The sequence below is a fragment of the Dysidea avara genome, chromosome 2 (genome assembly GCF_963678975.1).
Source record: "Dysidea avara chromosome 2, odDysAvar1.4, whole genome shotgun sequence".
NCBI classification, from domain to species: domain Eukaryota; kingdom Metazoa; phylum Porifera; class Demospongiae; order Dictyoceratida; family Dysideidae; genus Dysidea; species Dysidea avara.
The window spans coordinates 33,669,944-33,689,809 of record NC_089273.1 but is presented as its reverse complement, the minus strand read 5'-3'; the positions used below and the strand labels follow the sequence as shown (position 1 = coordinate 33,689,809).

Below are 19,866 nucleotides of genomic sequence, written 5' to 3'. Positions count from 1 at the left end.
ACCCGTTTTCTTAAGAAATGGCTTAATTTGTCCCGTAGTGCTACTCGGGTTTTACTGTATTACCCTGGAGTTTGCTGCCCCAGTATCTCTCATATATATATCCAGGGAGGCAAAGCTAAGTTTGTTATCTTGTGTCAGTGCTTTGTCTGACACTCGGCTGCAGGAGCTAAGTATGCAGCTGCATCTTGGAAATGTTGCTATGGAATTCCAAGACACCAACTACTCTATCCTGTCAGATGCTCAGAAGCAGCTATCTGCCCCTCCCATCTGCCCGTTCCTTATACCTTAAAGCCAAACATCAACTTGTGAATCATACAAAGAGCAAATGTGAGCAAACTCTCACTGTTCAATCTAAGTTTGGAAACTGAGCCGAATTAGAGAACTCTTGTAGGACCTGGAATAGGCTTCTGGTTTTCATCCTGGGAAATTATCATTCCTCTTTCGGGCTGCCTTTGACACTTTTCCCATTGCTGTCAACCTGCAGCGCTGGTCCATTCAAAGTGATGCAAAGTGTTTATTGTGTAATTCCACCCGTCCTACTACTGCCCATGTTTTAAATGATTGTCCTATTGCTTTAAGCGTACAACAATACACTTACCGTCACAATCAGGTGCTTCATAGTCTGGCTACAGTGTTCATTGAAATTTTTGTCCATTTGTTCAAGTGTATGCAGATCTACAGAACTTCCAGGCAACCGAAGCACCTCAAGCAACAATTCCAATATCAATACTAACAACGCCCTACCGACCAGACACTGTTATATTCAATTCTCAACTTTCATCAATAGCTTTGTTAGACTTAACATGCCCTCTGGACTCTGTACACCATAAATAATCAGCTCATTCTAAGAAACAGTCCAAAGTGGAATACCTACAATTGCTTGCAGAGTTTGATCATTTAAAAATACCAAGTTACTATGAGACGGTTGAAATTACAGCGCTTGGTCACTACCAGCCAGCCTCTGTGAACAATCTGTTGAATTTAATTAATTTTTCTTGCCCTGGCACAACTACCTGCAAGTCGCTTGTCAAGAAGATGCTGCTGCCTGTAAAAGTATTTCTTCCTCTCAGAGAACCTTACTTAATTTTATAGATAGTTTATTTTTGTAAGTACACCTTCCTTTCCATGCCCATGCAAGTTCCTTTTGTGGTCCTGTGTAGTCACATGTGTCGGAGGATTTACCTGCCTTTATTTATTTTTGTTTTTGTACACTTTCTGCATCATTTAATAATGATGGTTCCTTCTCTTCTTAGTCAATATTGAAGAAACGCTGGCACATCTGTCACTATTTCTGCTCCTTCACCGGGCTTGCGATAACAGGCCAACTACACACCATTACACTAACAGCCATATCTCAGTACTGGAACAGAATAGTTGCATTCTGTAACTTGCAACATACAGCCAATTAACTAAGTATTAAAATTTTCATGTCCATAGCATATTGGTATAAAAAGTTATGAATCAAAGAAGTTTGAAAAATTAAGTAAAAATCATATGCCCACATGCCCTGTTTTTGCAGGCCCAATGCAGTCACAAATACTCTCATAGAGCAGTCATTTCCACTACCAAGTGTTCTGATAATAGAGTTTTAGAAAATCAAGGGAGCAAGTACACAGAAAATCATTTAAACCCACAGGCCAGCTGTGAGAGTATGCCAGGTTTTCTGAAGTTGTTTCTGGAATACATGTGTGTATGTTTCAATGTCTGTTCATACCAGCACTTGTGTAGCAAAGAATCAAAAGCAGAGCCAGAGTGAGCACTCCATAATACAGACCCTGTATTAAGCTTACTGGCAAGGAAGCTTCACTCTGAGGCATTATACAGTAGAATGACATATGGATGAATAGGGTTTCTGCATGATAATGATGTGAACAGATTTCCTAATACACTGTACAGGTGTGTGTTGATGAAAAACTGACAACACAGGCCTTGTAGGCTACTAGTCTGAGGAGTAACATATCCTTTGCAGTATATACTGTTACATGTGGTTTCAGTGTTCAAGTTATACTTCATTAGCAACAAAAAGGTGGTAGGTATAGTGAATTGCAAAATAAAATAAAAGTACTAACTGAATACATGGGATTGCAATAAACTATAATTGTATGCATTAAAGTTTCACTAAGCAATACCAAAACAAATTAAATAACACCATAGATTTATAGTAAGGGATACGTAGTATTAACTGGGCTCCTGGTCTTTACAAGTATCATAGCTCAACATCAACGTATTGGAGTGCAGTTATAAAAATACCGAATACTGGAATATTCCAATTGCTGTACAGTGGTGATATGGACTGTACACATCTGTGCCTAGGTGATTTGCTTATAGATTTACCTTGTTGAATTTGATATGGCTCAATCACCCCTTTGGTATCTTTAGCTAACTTTTGTACGCTATTGTTATCAGATTTATTCATTACTACTGAAAATTAGTACTGCCATTCTTAATCCCATAATCAAGAAAGTATCCTAAATCCTGCATCATTCATGGGCAAACTTTAACCAATTTTGAATAAAATTGTTGAATTATTCTTGATATATTTTCATGATGAGATGATTTAAGACAACAAAGCAACCAAATACAATAACTACCATATGTACACATACACAGCAAGCAAAGCTAACCTCTGGAAGTTTAGTAGTGTTGGGGCCATTGTGGATCTTTGGGTTCCAAGTTTCTTTCTGTGCAACCCCTTTGGGATACTAGCCCTGCCCCAGGAGAATTTGCCTGCACAGACTAGAGTGGCTGAGTGATGTACAAATAGATTCACTACATAGCTGTGATTTGCATGGCTGCTGGAGGCCTTGCTTTTTGTGTATGTCTGTCTGTAGCTACGTATGTTTTGCATGCATACAATACATACACACACGCTAATAATATGATTAATACTCTGTAGGACAGTGATTATGAATGTGTGAATCGCTACTCACATGAAAGCAGATAATCTATTAGGAACAAAAGCACAACATACGCATTCATACATTTAAATCAGCAATTCAGGAAATTCAAGAATTTGATGGACTTCTTCACAAAAAAAACTATCAATATTTCTTTTATCATTGTTGATACACTTTTAAGTTATGTGAAAACATTTTAAACCACAAGATTTACTTGCTTATATGTGCTATTATTCTCCAAAGAAGTAGTGTCAACTTCATCCATAGTGTACAACTGTAATACCTCTAAAGACTGCAAAATGTGTACATTGCATAATGTTTCTTTAAACTGAATAAGTTAATTGCACTGCTTTGCCACACTTGTATTTATGCACCTGCAAAAGTTGTGATTTTGTTACAGAATGTACATAACACAATACTTTGTGCATAGTGATACACAATTCTTAAATTCACTATGACATGCATAATGATTAATTCTTGTATTACATTATATCACTATACCATAATCATTGCAATGTTATTGTTGCAAGTGTACACATCCACCCACTTGTGGTTATAACAGGAATAATAACAAATCCACCCAGTGGTTGTGTGGGAAGGACCTCTCACTGATGTTTGTTCATTGCTGTGCATTACTAAACAAACACCATTGAAATATTAGAAGGCTTAAATTATGCACACATATACTTACAAGGAAATTCTTCATCAACAATACTACTGTACCTAGTACTACATAACAGTCCTACAACTATGTATAATAATCTGTGATGGTACTAAAGACCTAGCTACTAGTGTGTTTGACTGCCAATAGAGATTCTATTAGAACTTACAAAATAAAAAAAGTTTGCTTATTCATTCTGTGATTGTGTATTAAGATGTAACGTTTCTTTATCAAGACACACGGTAGTGTGTCGTGCGGCCCAAGAAGCTGGCGCGCCACACTGTGAGTATATTTTGACAGGAAGAACGAAAACGTCATTTTCACACATTTGTATCTCGGTGATCACTTATCTGATTGGAACCAAATTTGCTACACAGTTGCCCGCCAGCCAAGGGAGTCTACATTCCAAATTTAAAGGAAATCGCTCCAGCCATTTCCGAGATACGAGCTGCCAAAGTTTCGTTTTTTTTTCTTCGTTTTTTTTTTCTTCTTCTTCTTCGTCTTTTCGCACACTTGCAAAAATTGCTATAACAAGCAAACGCGTACTTCGATCGCCTTGAAATTTGGCACACAGAAAGGGAGTCCAAAGGCGAATCATAGCATCAAATTTGGTACAAATCCGATGAATGGTTCAGGAGTTATGACCGATTATTTGCGTAAAACAAGATCGATTTGTTGTCACGCCTACAGGGTAAACCACTTCATGGAATGAGTTGAAAATTGCTATGTAGATGGAGTAACCATCGTAGGAGTGCCTTTTGGTGGTTTGAAAGGAATCGAGATAAAGACCACGGAGATATGACACAAAACCCAACCTGTGTCACAATTACGCGATCGATTTTTATGAATAAAAAAGTATTAGTTTTCACGCCTACTAGGCAAACCGCTTAGAGCAATGAGCTGAAAATTGGTGTATAGCTGGAATAATCTTCATAGAAAGTCCTTGCAGTAGTACAGAAGAATCGGAGTACAAACCACTGAGTTATGATTCGAAAGCCAACTCCGTGTAGCAAATGCGAAATCGAGATACTCTAATAGAACAGTCACCCTAATAGAGCATTCGGCTAATTTATTTACTCCATTATAGAATTTTATTACATCACAAGTTATTCTGTAGGGAGTTCAGCTGCAAACAGTTAATCTTATAGACAGTTCAGCAAGAAGACAGTCACCATGTGGAGAGTTAAGCAAATATACCACTATAGAGATTCAGAACATTACAAGTCACACTGAAGAAAGTTCAGCTATAAACAAGTCATGCACTGTGTAGAGAATTCAGCTACAATTAAGTCACTCTCTAGAGAATTCAGTTACACAGAATTCAGCTACACACAAGTCACTGTGGAGAGAGTTCAGCTACAAACAAATTACCCTTTAGAGTGATCAGCTACAAACAAAACACTTTGCAGGGTGTTCAACTGCAACAAATCAATTACCTTTAGAGCGATCAGCAATGAACAAATCAACACAAATCTACCTGTAGAGAGATCAGCTAGAAACAAACCACCCTGAAGAGAGTTCAGCTACAAAAAATCACTCTGTAGAGACATCAACTAGAAACTAGACACAATGTAAGGAGTTCAGCTACAAGCAATCACCCTGTAGAGAGTTCAGCTAAAACAAATCAACCTGCAGAGAGATCAGCTACAAACAAATCACCTTATAGAGAGTTCAGCTACAAACAGATTACTTGTAGAGAGATCGGCTACAAACAAATCAACCTGCAGAGAGATCAGCTATATGCACACAAATCAACTTGTAGAGAGATCAGCTACAAACAAATCACCCTGTAGAGAGATCAGCTAGAAACTACACACAATGTAAGAAGTTCAGCTACAAACAAATCACCCTGTAGAGAGATCAGCTACAAACTAGACACAAAGTAAGGAGTTCAGCTACAAGCAAATTACCCTGTAGAGAGTTCATCTACAAACAAATCAACCTGTAGAGCAATCAGATAGAAACAAATCACCCTGAAGAGAGGTCAGCTACAAAAAATCACCCTGTAGAGAGATCAGCTAGAAACAAATCACTGTGAAAAGAGGTCAGCTACAAAAAAATCACCCTGTAGAGAGATCAGCTACAAACAAATTGCCCTGTAGAGAGATCGGCTACAAACAAATCAACCTGCAGAGAGATCAGCTACACACAAATCAACTTGTAGAGAGTTCAGCTACAAACAAATTACCCTGTAGAGAGGTCGGCTACAAACAAATCAGCCTCTAGAGAGTTCAGCTAAAACAAATCAACCTGCAGAGAGATCAACTACAAACAAATCACCTTATAGAGAGATCGGCTACAAACAAATCAACCTGCAGAGAGATCAGCTACACACAAATCAACTTGTAGAGAGATCAATTACAACCAAATAACCCTGTAGAGAGATCAGCTAGAAACTACACACAATGTAAGGAGTTCAGCCACAAATAAATCACCTTATAGAGAGTTCAGCTACAAACAAATCACTCTGTAGAGAGATCAGCTAGAAACTGGACACAATGTAAGGAGTTCAGCTACAAGCAAATCACCCTTTAGTGAGTTCAGCTACAAACAAATCAACCTGCAGTGAGATCACCTACAAAAAAGCACCTTGTACAGAGTTCAGCTACAAACAAATTACCCTGTAGAGAGATCGGCTACAAACAAATCAACCAGTAGAAAGATCAGCTACACACAAATCAACTTGTAGAGAGATCAGCTACAAACAAATCACCCTGTAGAGAGATCAGCTAGAAACTAGTCACAATGTAAGGAGTTCAGCTACAAGTAAATCACCCTGTAGAGAGTTCAGCTAAAACAAATCAACCTGCAGAGAGATCAGCTACAAATAAATCACTTTATAGACAGTTCAGCTACAAACAAATTACCTTGTAGAGAGATTGGCTGCAAATTAATCAACCTGCAGAGAGATCAGCTACACACAAATCAACTTGTAGAGAGATCAGCTACAAACAAATCACCCTGTAGAGAGATCAGCTAGAAACTAGATACAATGCAAGGAGTTCAGCTACAAGCAAAATCACCCTTTAGTGAGTTCAGCTACAAACAAATCAACCTGCAGTGAGATCCACTGTGAAAAAGGTGGGATATAAGATGGTATTTCCAGTGGCTTATTGAATACAAATAAGCCTTAATATAAATCCTGTATTATACTCATGTTATACTTTAGGATAATGCATACTATACTATTGCATGTATGGTTTCAGTTTAATTACCACAATACTTGGAATAGCTTATATCTGATATAATTCCCACACTATACTATCACATATATGGTTTCAGTATGTTTAACACATCCTTATAGGGATTGTTAGTATAATGCAGGTTATACCAAGCTTTTTTGTATTCAATAAGCCACTGGAAATACCATCTTATATCCCTCTTTTTTCACAGTGATCACCCACAAAAACGCACTTGTACAGAGTTCAGTTACAAACAAATCACCCTGTAGAGAGATCAGGTAGAAGAATTCACCTTGTAGAGAGTTCATTTACAAAGAAACCATCATATAGAGAGTTCAGCTACAAAGCAATTACCCCATAGAGAGTTCAGCTAGAAGAAGTCACCTTGTAAAGAGTTTAGCTACAAAGAAACCATCATGTACAGAGTTCAGCTACAAAGAAACCACCTGTACAGAATTCAACTACAAACAAATCACCCTGTATAGAGATCAGCTAGAAGAAGTTACCTTGTAGATAGTTCAGCTACAACAATTCACCCTGTAGAAAGATCATGCTAGAAGAAGTCACCTTGTAGAGTGTTCAGTTACAAAGAAACCATCATGTTGAGAGTTCAGCTGCAAACAAATCACTCTGTAGAGTTCAGCTACAAAGAAACCGCCATGTAGAGAGTTCAGCCTCATACAAACCACCTAGTAGAGAATTCAACTACAACAAATCACCCTGTAGAGAAGAAGTTACCTTGTAGAGAGTTCAGCTACAAAGAAACCACCATGTAGAGAGTTTAGCTGCAAACAATTCACCTGTAGAGAGTTCAGCTAGAAACAAATCACCCCGTAGAGAGATCAACTGGACAAAGTCACCTTGTAGAGAGTTCAGCTACAAAGAAACCATCATGTAGAGAGTTCAGCTGCAAACAAATCACCCTGCAGAGAGTTCAGCTACAAAAAAATCACCCTGTAGAGAGTTCAGCTAGACGAAGTCACCTTATAGAGAGTTCAGCTACAAAGAAACCATCATGTAGAGAGTTCGGCTATAAAGACACCACCATGTAGAGAGTTTAGCTGCAAACAAATCACCTGTTACAGAGAGTTCAGCTACAAAGAAACCATCCTGTATATAGTTCAGCTACATTTCAAGTCACCCAGTAGAGAGATCAGCTGCAAAACAATCCTGTGGGGAATAATGAGCATGTAATAAATATATGTATATAATTTGTATAATTACTAATAAAATCAAAAATAATTGAAGTACTAAAATTCTTCTTTAAGTTCTTTTCTTCTTCCTGTGGTAAAGAAAAAAACACATGGGTTAAAAAAGCACCAAAGCCAGCCATAGGCCGGCTTTGCAGTATACAAATACAAAAAGAAGTGATATCTGATCAAAAACAGCCAAGCTGTAAAAAAAGGTGCAGCCCCCATAAAGGCCATGGTGAAAAAAGATGTGAAATCCAAGGTGGCGGCCAAGAAATGGCTGTGATGGTAGGTTAATGGTTACATTTTAATAACGGCAATTCAGGTGAATTTTGTGCCGCTTGGTCTTGGCACCAAATTCACCTGAATTGTTGTTATTAAAATGTAACCATTAACCTACCATCACAGCCATTTCTTGGCCGCCACTTTGGATTTCACATCTTTTTTCACCATGGCCTTTATGGGGGCCGCACCTTTTTTTACAGCTTGGCTGTTTTTGATCAGATTTTATCAACATAAATAAATTTATAGATCATTCCCTACCACCAAATCAGTAAATACAAGCACATGTTAAATTTTATTGCACTTTGGGATACAACAGGGCTGGCATATAATGTGCAGAAATGCTTTACAGCATTTAATTTAAGTGTATGCATTAACAGCATTACATTTACACGCTTTAAATTAAGCATCTTTCCTGAACATAAACAATGTTTACATAGCATTGAATTATAATATACATGTACTGCAACGTGTTGGGGTCATTCATTTGAAGGCTCTTGCGTTCACACTCTGCATAAAAGCTTGATATTAAGGTGCTAGAGTTGAACATTTTTGAGACCGTAACTGCACATGCTTGATGTTGTGCGAGCAATCCTGGATAATAAGCATTGAGATAATACCAGCTTTTGCATAATAAGGCCATCATTATAATTTACATTACCCATTTCCTGTGCCTAGGTGCAGCAAACATTTATGTGGCCATTAGGTGATTTTAATAATTGTCAGAGTAGCTATTACGTATATGACTGTTCTTAAAGAGTATCTCACTCTTGATAAGGGAAAAGCTATGCACACTGTGAAACAATTAGGCTTTTTCCTACAGATATGTTTATGTGCAGAGATAAAGCATTTACCCAATCGGGTCATCCAAGTCAACTGGGTCATCCAGGTAGCATTTTGTCCAAGAAAGAAGATGAAAGGAAGAAAGAAAATTATAATAGTAATTGTAAGACAGGAAGTAGAGGGTCAAATCAAGCTACATGACTGCTGTATGACAGCATGAATGTTCATTTAGAGTATATTTCTATTTTTGATGTTTGGATTAACACACATTTCAAAAGTATAGGGCATATTATTATAATCACTCATATCATCCACCAAGAGTAAATAATGGAAGAGTTACTCTTGATCCACATACAATTTTAACTATGTAGCTACTTTTCAATGACCATTTATTTTTAGAAAGCATTAATACAGCAATGCTACCAGTCATGCAGTCCAGTTTTGTATTATTATTATTATTATTACTAGGACCGCATCACATATAACCAAGTACATACACCAACGTGACAGCCCCCCGGTGAGGCTATTAGGTGGTGAATGCATTATCCCCAAATCAACTCAATATGTCACAGTAGTGACAGATATAACACTATAGTGGCATCGTAACTAAAGGCCACCAGTAGCTAAGTGCCAGTACATCATTGGTGTGGTATAAATGGCACAGTGATGTGTACAAAGTATATGTATACAAAACATACAGGAAAGAACTATACATTATTGCAGTATTGTATGCAGCAATACATTATAGGCAACATCACCATGCAGATAAAAATTATTAGCCAATATACAGCAATGCATATCAACATCAACTAGAGCTAAGTAAGGTTCATCAGTGATGTAGCAATGGCACAGTGATGGGTGACACACCATAGTTATGCATACACAACTTTCAGGAGATAGCTACACAATGCTGTAGGCGTATGCAAGCCAGATGAACCAGATAAAGGAAGACAGCCAAGCCACTAGAGCCTAGTAGCTACGCCAGGTGAAGGCAAAAAAGATTAAGCACGTATTGAATTGCCTGACACCAACACAAAGAAAGTTCGCCATGCCAGCTGCACAAGACAAAATTGTTTACTTGTATTTTATATGTAACTGTAAGCTTATTGTAAAGAGCGTGGCATATGTCAGTTTAATGTTTTCTTGTATTGTTTATTTACATGAATCAGTGAATCCACTGGCAGCTGGCATGGAGACTTGAGATGTTACAAACATAAAAACTTACTTGTAATCTTCTTGTTTACACAAGTGGCTTCTGTAATCTTCTTGTTTACACAAGTGGCTTCTGGCTCTCCTGCACGGGCATCACTAATCTTCTTCGCGCAATATGTAAGTAATTAAGCAAGGGTGTGGTGCTGGGCGTTATATAGAATTACACGTATGGTCAAGTCATCAGCACAAACAGGAGCGACGATTATACGTTTGTGCCTTCATTCACAGGCGAATCTATCCCCGGTTAGTTCATGTCTCTAGGCCTCGTAGTTTTCTCAAACATTAATTATTAATTATTTATTTATTTAATTATTTATTTATTTATTTAATTATTTATTTATTTATTACGTAATTTTAACCGCGTTTCGTATTATTCTTAGTACTTGGTTATATAATTATTATTGTTACTGAGCAGACAGCACAGCTGATATGCTCAGGAAAAAAAGCAATCATAAAATGAATTTAACTACGTAGTTACAAAGATTACAGTTATTGAGTTCCATACAATGTTTGCAGTTCCGCTGAAAAAGAGTCAATATTGTTGCTCTCAATGATGGAAGATGGTCCAATCCTTAATTGATCTGGAGAAAAAGCTCTGTTGGTATGAATAGGTGGATGAGTTTGGTAGAATAAAACGATCTGGGTGATATAGTCTGGTGGATCTTGTCATTGAAATAAAATGAGGAGGAATTGACAGTGAATAATCTTGATGTATAATTTTAAAAAGTGCTTATAATCTGAATATTTTACGTCTCAGCTGAAGGCTTGGCCAGGAAAGATGCAGTAACATAGCTGTGATTGAGCTGAATCGATTGAAATCATTTAGGACCCATCTAGCTGTCCTACGCTGTACTTTCTCTAGCTGTTTTTATGGTGGTATGGATCCCAGATGACTGCAGCGTATTCCATTGACGGTCGTACTATCGTAAGGTAGGCTGTTGCTTTGATGTTAGATGAGCAACAACTCAGATTGCGTTTCAAGAAGTTTAATGTTCTATTGGCCTTAGCAGCCATATTACTAATATGTGGAGACCATGATAGTTTGCTGTCCAATATAACACCAAGGTAGGAGTGTTGGTTTGATGTACCCAAGTTGTGATTGTTTAGCTTGTAGTTGAAAATGATTGGTAATAATGATCTGGTAAACCGCATAATAATACATTTGGTTACATTGAATCTTAATTACCACTTAGTTGCCCATTCGTGTAGTTGATCAAGATCATGCTGAAGTTGAATGGCATCCTCATTGGTGGTGATAATTCTGTAAAGTAAACAGTCATCAGCAAATAACCGTAGTGGCGAATTTACATGTTCTGTTATATCATTAATGTATAGAAGAAACATCAAAGGGCAGAGGACCGTCCCTTGAGGGACTCCTGAGTGAACAGCTATCGAGTCAGAAAAAGTACCGTCCAAAGCTACTTGCTGTGACCTTCTGGTCAGCCAAGTATTGACCCACTGACAGATGTGATCGTTGATACCATAGTGTCTTAATTTAACTATAGTCTTTGATGTGGGACACTATCAAACGCTTTAGCCAAGTCAAGTGTTTCTGTTGGTATAGAGCATGTGACAAGTCTTCTATCAGTGAAATAAGTTGGGTAACACAAGAGTGCTGGGATCTGAAGCCGTGCTGGGTATCAATGAGAATGTTATTAGAGTTTAAATGATTCATTATGGAATGATATAATATTATTATAATATGTTCCATAGTTTTGGAGCATACAGAAGACAATGATATTGGTCGGTAGTTTGCAGTACTAGTACGGTTTCCTTTCTTGAAAACTGGACATACATTGGCCATGAGCCAATCGGAAGTTAGTATACCTTTGTCTAGTGATTGAGTGAATATAACTAGCAGTATAGGAGATATTTCATTTGCACAATTCTTCAAGATATATGGATGAATGTTGTCTGGCCCACTGGCTTTGTTGGTATCTAATAGGGATAATTGATGTTGGATACCAGCCACTGAAAATGCAATACTTGGCATAGTAGGCAGAGCATTCACAGGGTTGTTGCAACCATTCATGGAAGGGATATTTGATAAGTTTTCTTTAGTGAAGACTGACTCAAAATAGTTGTTTAATGCATTGGCTTTACTCTTTGTATCTGAGATAGATTCACCATCTACAATTAGGGTGGAGATATTATGGTAGTCCTTACGTTTTGCTCTAATATACTTCCAAAATTGTCTACGATTTCCATTACATGAGTTGTCAAACATTCTATTAAAATAATTATTGTGTCCTACTTTAATCTTGCTATTTATAGAGTTTTTAATCTTGCGATAGGCATTCCAGTCATTACTAGATTTGGTTCTTTTAGCTATGTTGTATAATTGTTTGCGTCTCTTCATATCCCTCTTTATTTCTCTGTTTATCCATGGTAATTTGGAGTTGGAACGTATAGTTTTGTATGGCACATGCTTTGCAACACTGTCATTGATTACACCTTTTAGATCAGTCCAGTTTTGTTCGACAGTTTTACCGTAAGGATCATTCCCAAGAAAATAAGTTTGAAATTGAAGTAGGTCTCTTTTAATTTTCTCAAGATTAGCTCGGTGGTATAAAGCAACTTTGTGTTCAGATTTAGTATTAATATTTGTATTATCTATATTATAATGGAAGACAACGGCCTCGTGATCCGACATTCCTGGTGCAATAGTTAAGTCCAAAATGGTAGAAGAGGTAGAAAGTACAAGATCAAGTATGTTGCTGTTTCTAGTCGGAGTATTGACAAATTGATTAAGGCCAATATCATTAATTTGATCAAGATATACATTATTTAGTTCTACTCCATAGGTAGGATTAGAGGTAACCTGACCACTTCCATCTAACCAATTAATACCTGGAAGGTTGAAATCACCCATTACTATTATATTAGGTAGTTTAGTAAACCTACGTGTAAGAGTGTTCAAAGATAATCCCAATTGCAGTATGGGGTCAATGGACAGGTCTGGTGGATGATAAAATGAGCAAACATAAATGGGGGCCCTTTTAGAAGGAGTCACTTTTGCTCAAATGATTTCAGCATTTACATCCAATTCAGGTTCTTCAGATACATCTATCCAGGAACTTTTCTAAATTAGAAATTTCTTGATTTGAGTCATTGCAAATTGACTTTTACATCCATTGTTAAGATTTTGTCTACATCAAACAAAAGTTCAATTTTGGCTTTACGAGGACTAGTACACATCGATCTAAGTCACAATACCATCACAGAGGAAACTATCGTTCCCCTTGTCAGAAGTTTCATTCAAATGCCTGACCTTAAAAGTGTTTTGGTTGAAGGAAACTTGTTTAATGTTGACCACATGGATGTTATTCTCTGTCACATTATAAGCCACCAACATTTTAAACAGTCCATCAGTTATGCAAATCACAAATTAGTGACAGCATTTCTTGTTATGTTGGGTTCCATGAAAAATATTTATCCTAGAAAATCAATGCAAGTCGAAAATATTACTAAGGTAGAAATCTTACTGTTGAAGTGTCCTGGTCATAAAATTCCAGCAGTATTAACAAAGGATGCATCTTTGTTTTTTCCTCGGTTCAAGTGCACATATAAGACAGCTAGATCTTGATGGTATTGTGTTTGAAATAGATGCTGTTCATGTTCTTTCTGATGCATTGACATACAATCTTCACTACTTAGAGATACTAAGCTTGTCTCATTGTCAGCTTGATTCAGAGTCTGTTATGCAACTGTTATCCTCTAATAAAAGAAATGTTCCTGTTGTGTTTTACACTTTAATTAAACTGGATATTACCTTTAACAATATCACAGATAAAGCTATCAGTGTGTTGATCAGGTCATTTATTCAAATGCCTAAGCTACAGTCTGTAGACGTACAAGGCAATCAGTATATAATTGCTTTAAATTTAGTCCTTGGTGATTTAAAGAGACCAGTCAAGTCAGTAGACTACAGTAGCAGGCACAATTCATTGGACATGATAGCTGCATTTATCAGTGTACTTGGTTGCATGAGCAGTGTCCCATTAGAAAGATCAAACCAAATTGAAAATGTTGTTTCATTGTGTACCTTGAACTTAAAATGTTCAGGGAGTGAATCCATGCTTATATTAAGTAAAGATGCTACATCATTTGTAAAACAATTTGTTGCTCTGACAGAATTAAATCTCAGTGGCCTTTGGTTTGAAGAGAATGCTATTGACCACCTTGCAGATGCATTAACTCACTGTCTACACTTATTACAGAGTTTGACTCTAAGTCATTGCAATCTTGATTCTGATGCTGTGTTGACATTGTTTTGTTTTTCAGAGGAAAATTTTCCAGTTTCATTTCACACATTATCAGAGCTAGACTTGAGTTTTAATTACATCATGGATGATGCTATCATTCCCTTGATAAAGTCATTTCTCCAAATACCTGGAATTAAGTTTGAGAAGTTAAACATGAGTGATAACTATTTTAGCAACCCCTATAACTTTGATGTACTTTGTGATATTAGCTTACACCACCCTCGATCAATAGAATATATTGATAAAATTGCAGATGGTTCAAGAAAGGATGTACCAGCATTCCTTAACTTACTGAATTGCATGGAAAGAATACCTGCTGAAAAATCTTATCAGGTTTATAGTGTTACAAATGTACAAGAGTTAACTCTAAAGTACTTGGATGATAAGAGCAAACTTATAATTAGGGACCCGCCGATTATGCTGGCATAATAATGAGCATAATAGGTGCCTGAAAGCATTGAGCATACTGCTAGCATAATAGGCAGAAAAGTTGTACAATACTATAAATTTTTGCTTATCAAAATACATATCCCACAAAAAGATATACTCTAATGGAACAGTCAGTAACTCCAATTCAGTTAGCTGACTGTTCTATTAGAGTATATCGATCTTTTCTGTGACATGCCTTTTGACAAGCAAGGATTTAGAGTCTGTGCTTCAACCATTTACTGCTTTCCCATAAAGTGCAAAGTTATTAGAAAAACATGGGAACTGAGGTAAAAATATTGAGCATAATTTGAGCATACTAGGTAAATATTGAGCATTAATTTAAGCATAATAGGTAATTTTTTGGGCAGTGCAGCATAGCATAATAGGTAAATTAATGAGCATAATCGGCGGGTCCCTACTTATAATACCAGAAGGTTTGACCTGTTTTCAAATACTTAAAAATCTAAAGGTATTAAAATTAAGTGGTCTGATTTTTAACACAATCACTATCAATGTGATTGTATGTACACTGCATGAACAATAATTACAGTACATTAGAGGAGTTGGAACTAAGTAACTGTGGTCTTAATTCTGACTCTGCCATGAAAGTAATTTCTGCACTTAACAATGATACATTAAAAGATCTGTGTTTATCAAATAACAACGTTGATGATGAAATAGCAGATGTGTTCAAAGCATTTATTCAAGTAAATAGCAGTTTACTACACATTAAACTAAATAATAATCAAATGAGGAGTAAAGGAGCTATAGCAATATTTCCAGCTTTGAAAGGGAGTACAAATTTGCACACATTTGACATTAGTTATAATCTTATCGATGATAAAGCTACACCCATTCTGGTAACATCACTTCTCCATGTATGTCAACTAGAGGAATTAAACATTGAAGGAAATTTGTTCACCAAGTATGATCTAGCTAGCATATTCCATCTTATTAAGTATTTTAGGACTTCATATGCTGAAGTAAACTTAGGACAGTTTAATAGTACTTTCCTGGATTTACTTAGCTTTATTAAGACTGAACATTCACTGGTAGTTAGCAACATCACCATGGCAGCAGAGCCAAATTTGAGTGTAGACTTACAAAGAAAAAGAGTGTTGACCAGCAATGCTGTTTTATCTTTCCAAAGATTCAATAATGTAAAAGAATTAAAGCTTAGCGGAATTTCTTTTGACATTGATGCTGTAAATTTAATAGCTAAAGCATTAACTAATCACCTTCGTCTATTAAGCATACTAGATTTAAGCAATTGTCAGTTGGACTCAAATGCTATCGTGACACTTCTACCCTGTGATAAGGGGAGACTTCCTGTGGTTTTTGAAACATTAGCAGTGCTTGATCTAAGCAGTAATAAGATTACTGATAGCTCTGTCTGCTATCTTGTCAAATCATTTCTTCAAATGCCTAAACTGAAATTATTGAAAATTGATGGAAATCAGTTTGGTGCTCAAAGCATTACAACTATTGGATTAGTGTTAAATGAGTTTAAATCATCAGATATCAACTACACTAGTGAAATACAAGTAGTTGCTTTTCTCTTTTTGTTAGAAATATTACTGTGGAAAGATCACATCAAATCGACAGTATCACTTAAAGATAACGATTTGCAATGTTCTCAACACAAATCAGCACTGATACTAACAGAAGAGTCTTCATCGTCTTTTGAAAGGTTTAAAACATTAGTTGAATTAAACTTAAGTGGACTATGCATAAAGGGAAGTGCAGTAGATGCTATCACTAGTGCATTGCATGACAATCTTTATGCATTAAATGTTTTAAAATTAAGCGGTTGTCAGCTTGACTCCCAAGCAACTAAACAAATCTTTTCTTATGACTCAAGTAAGTTTCCACGAGCATTTCAAATGATATGTAAACTTGATATCAGCTGCAATTCAATTGACGATAAAGCTGTTCGCTACTTGGTTTCATCACTGCTTCAAATGCCAAAGTTATTTGAATTTAATGCCACCAGAAACAATTTCAGAATTGCCGATATCTCAAATATATTTGTAATGATCAAAGAACTTTCAAAACACAAATCATCCATTGTGTATAGAGATGTGCACAGTTCAGAAGATTCTGTGGCTTCTTTAATCACTGTTCTAAGCTGTATGGATAATGTATCTGAAGAAAGATCTTGCCAAGTCCACAACATGTCTATGGTAAAGAAGTTAGCGTTGGAAAAAACTTACCGTGGTAAGACTGCCTTGACAAGTTTGAAAGTAACAAATTCAGTCTTTCAGAGGTTTAATAATTTAACAGAACTGCTTCTCACTGGAGTTTCTATCAAGTCCCGGTACCAATGTAATTGGTATTTCCTTAGCACGTGTATTTTCATTACTAAGGGTGTTAAAATTGAAAGATTGTGGCCTTGATTCTGCAATGGTTATTAAAACTTTGCTGTGTTATGATGACAACAATATTCCAACAGCATTTAACTCTCTTAAGGAGATTGACTTTAGTTAAAATAAGATAGATGATGATGCAGTACCTGTTCTGGTGAAATCATTTCTAGATATGTCAAAACCTGAAAAGTTTGATCGAGGTAACAGATTTGAAAAACACAGCATGGTAAAAATATTCCACATCATAAAAGAATTTGGCACTCTTAAGCCACCACAGATGGTAGTGTATATTGACCAACCTGATGCAGATCAGTACATTGCTTCATTTCTTACTATACTTGATTCAGCAAACACTGCTTCCACTAGAATATCCCATCCTTTTAAAAAGCTTACATTGATAAAAGTATTACGTTTAAGTAATCTACTTGGCAGAAAGGAATGTGTTTTAACCAGAGATGCATCTTTGTTTTTTGAGTCAACATCAAATTTAATTGAAATGACAATGGCAGGAATAAATTTTGAGTCCACAGCAGTGTACGGAATTGCCAATGCACTAGCTTACGATCTTTGCTCTCTACAGGAACTAACGCTGAGTCGTTGCAAATTTGATGGAAAGCAAGCTACATCGATATTACCTCACAGTAAGCCAACAATTCCAGTTGCCTTTAAAATGTTACGAAAGCTAGACTTAAGCAAGAACAATATTACTGATGGGGAGACACAACCACTCATTGCATCAGTGCTACAAATGGCCAAACATGAAGTATTGAATGTTGATAACAATGATTTTAGCTACCAAAATGGTTATAGAGTTTTCTCAATCATTAAGTTCCTTAGAACTCAACAATTATCAGTTAAATATAGTAGTGAAGATGTAACTGCTTTTCTTACAATACTAAGATTTATAAAAACTATCCAAGTGGAAAATTCAGTTTCTGTTAAACACATTTGTGTAATAAAACAATTGGATTTAAGTATTGCATCTCATCATGTGACATTGCAGGATGATGTGTCGTTTAGCAGGTTTAACTCATTAGTGCAACTAAATATGAGTGGTATTATCATCAAAGCGACTGCTGCTAATGTGATTGCTGATGCCATAGTGAATGAACTTTGCTCAGTACAAGTACTTGCCTTGACCCACTGCCAGTTGGATTCTGACTCTGTTATGCTGATTTTACCATCTGATAAAGTCTCTATCCCTGCAGCATTTAAAAGATTATCCACTCTTGACCTTAGCGATAATGCTATTGCAGATAAAGCTGTGCACTCTCTGGTTGCATCACTTTTCAAATGCCTTATCTCTCTGCATTCAATATAGACAATAATCAGATAAATACAGTCAGAATGAGTGCAGTATTCAAGGTCATCCTTGAATGTAAAACTTTTAGAACATCTATAGGAAGTGCTACTGACAATGAAGGTGTTACAGCTGCTTATCTTACTGTATTGGAGCCCGTAAAAGATATTTCTATCAACAGGTCATGTCAAATTCAGAACATCACAAATACTAATTCATTAATATTTGTATCACAAAGAAATTCTTTGAGCTTATTCTCTAGCGCTGCAGAATTCTTTACAAGATTTTCAAGATTAGCTGAAGTAACTGTAGTTGGTATCACTGTTAAATTAGAAGCTGTCGATGTCATTACTAATGCATTACACAGTAATCTTGGCTCACTAGAGAAAGTTGTTCTTTCAAACTGTAAGCTGAATTCACAAACCCTTGGTAGAATTGTTTCTTCTCTGCAAAAGTCCAACTTGAAAGTAATGGACTTATCCCACAACGAAATTAAAATCAGTGCTGTTGATCCAATTTGCCAATTAGTGAAGGAAAATGATGTTTTGGTAGAAATCAACTTGTCACACAATGGTATGGGAAGTGAAGAAGCTAAAAGAATTACTTGTGGTTTAAAAAACTGTAGAAATCTACACTCTCTCAACCTTAGTAACAATCAAATCACAGATGATGCTGCCAAGGAATTAAAAAGGATGGCTCTTCAGCTATTCAAATTCAAATTACGTAGAGAACATTTGGACCTGACTAATAATCCTTTATCCAGCATTACTGGCTTGAAACGATGCGTCATATCATAATTTTAAAATTAATCAACTTGTATTACTACTTAGCTGCTCATCTTACTACATATAGCACATAATTATTATAGTATCTACATATTCTGCACAGTTTATTGTATTAGGCATAACAATCATTGTTGCATGAACTCTATATGCACTGAAATTTATTGACACTGTTTGCATTTATTTAACAGTATATCAGTATACACATATGTAGCTACACCTACAGTATTAATATGCAGCACGTATACTATTACTGTTACTCACATGTTGAGTCCTGTACAAAATTATTTTTAATTGAATTATACTTAGTTATTAGGAAGTCAGATCATTAGATAGTACATTACAAATAATGTTATGGAAAATGCACCACATCCATGTCCTTACTAGCCTAATTTCTCTTGATATACAGTGGATCCAAACCTCAGTTATCCAGACCACACTTATCCGGATTCTTGGTTAACCGACTACGGAAATGACTGCTCTATTAGGGTAATGGCTGTTCTATTAGAGTTGTTGA

General features: G+C 36.3%; 2 protein-coding genes across 2 annotated transcripts; both read left to right on the top strand.

The window, feature by feature from the left end:
- Window positions 1-15,434: 15,434 nt before the first annotated feature.
- On the top strand, window positions 15,435-17,388 carry LOC136248028 (uncharacterized). The gene is made up of 2 exons (XM_066039844.1): window positions 15,435-16,761; window positions 17,246-17,388. The coding sequence occupies exons 1-2, from the start codon at window positions 15,435-15,437 to the stop codon at window positions 17,386-17,388; spliced, it is 1,470 nt and encodes a 489-aa protein (XP_065895916.1).
- A 1,226-nt stretch (window positions 17,389-18,614) lies between these two features.
- Window positions 18,615-19,364, top strand: LOC136248026 (leucine-rich repeat-containing protein 74A-like). The gene has a single exon (XM_066039843.1). The coding sequence runs from the start codon at window positions 18,615-18,617 to the stop codon at window positions 19,362-19,364; it is 750 nt and encodes a 249-aa protein (XP_065895915.1).
- Window positions 19,365-19,866: the final 502 nt, after the last annotated feature.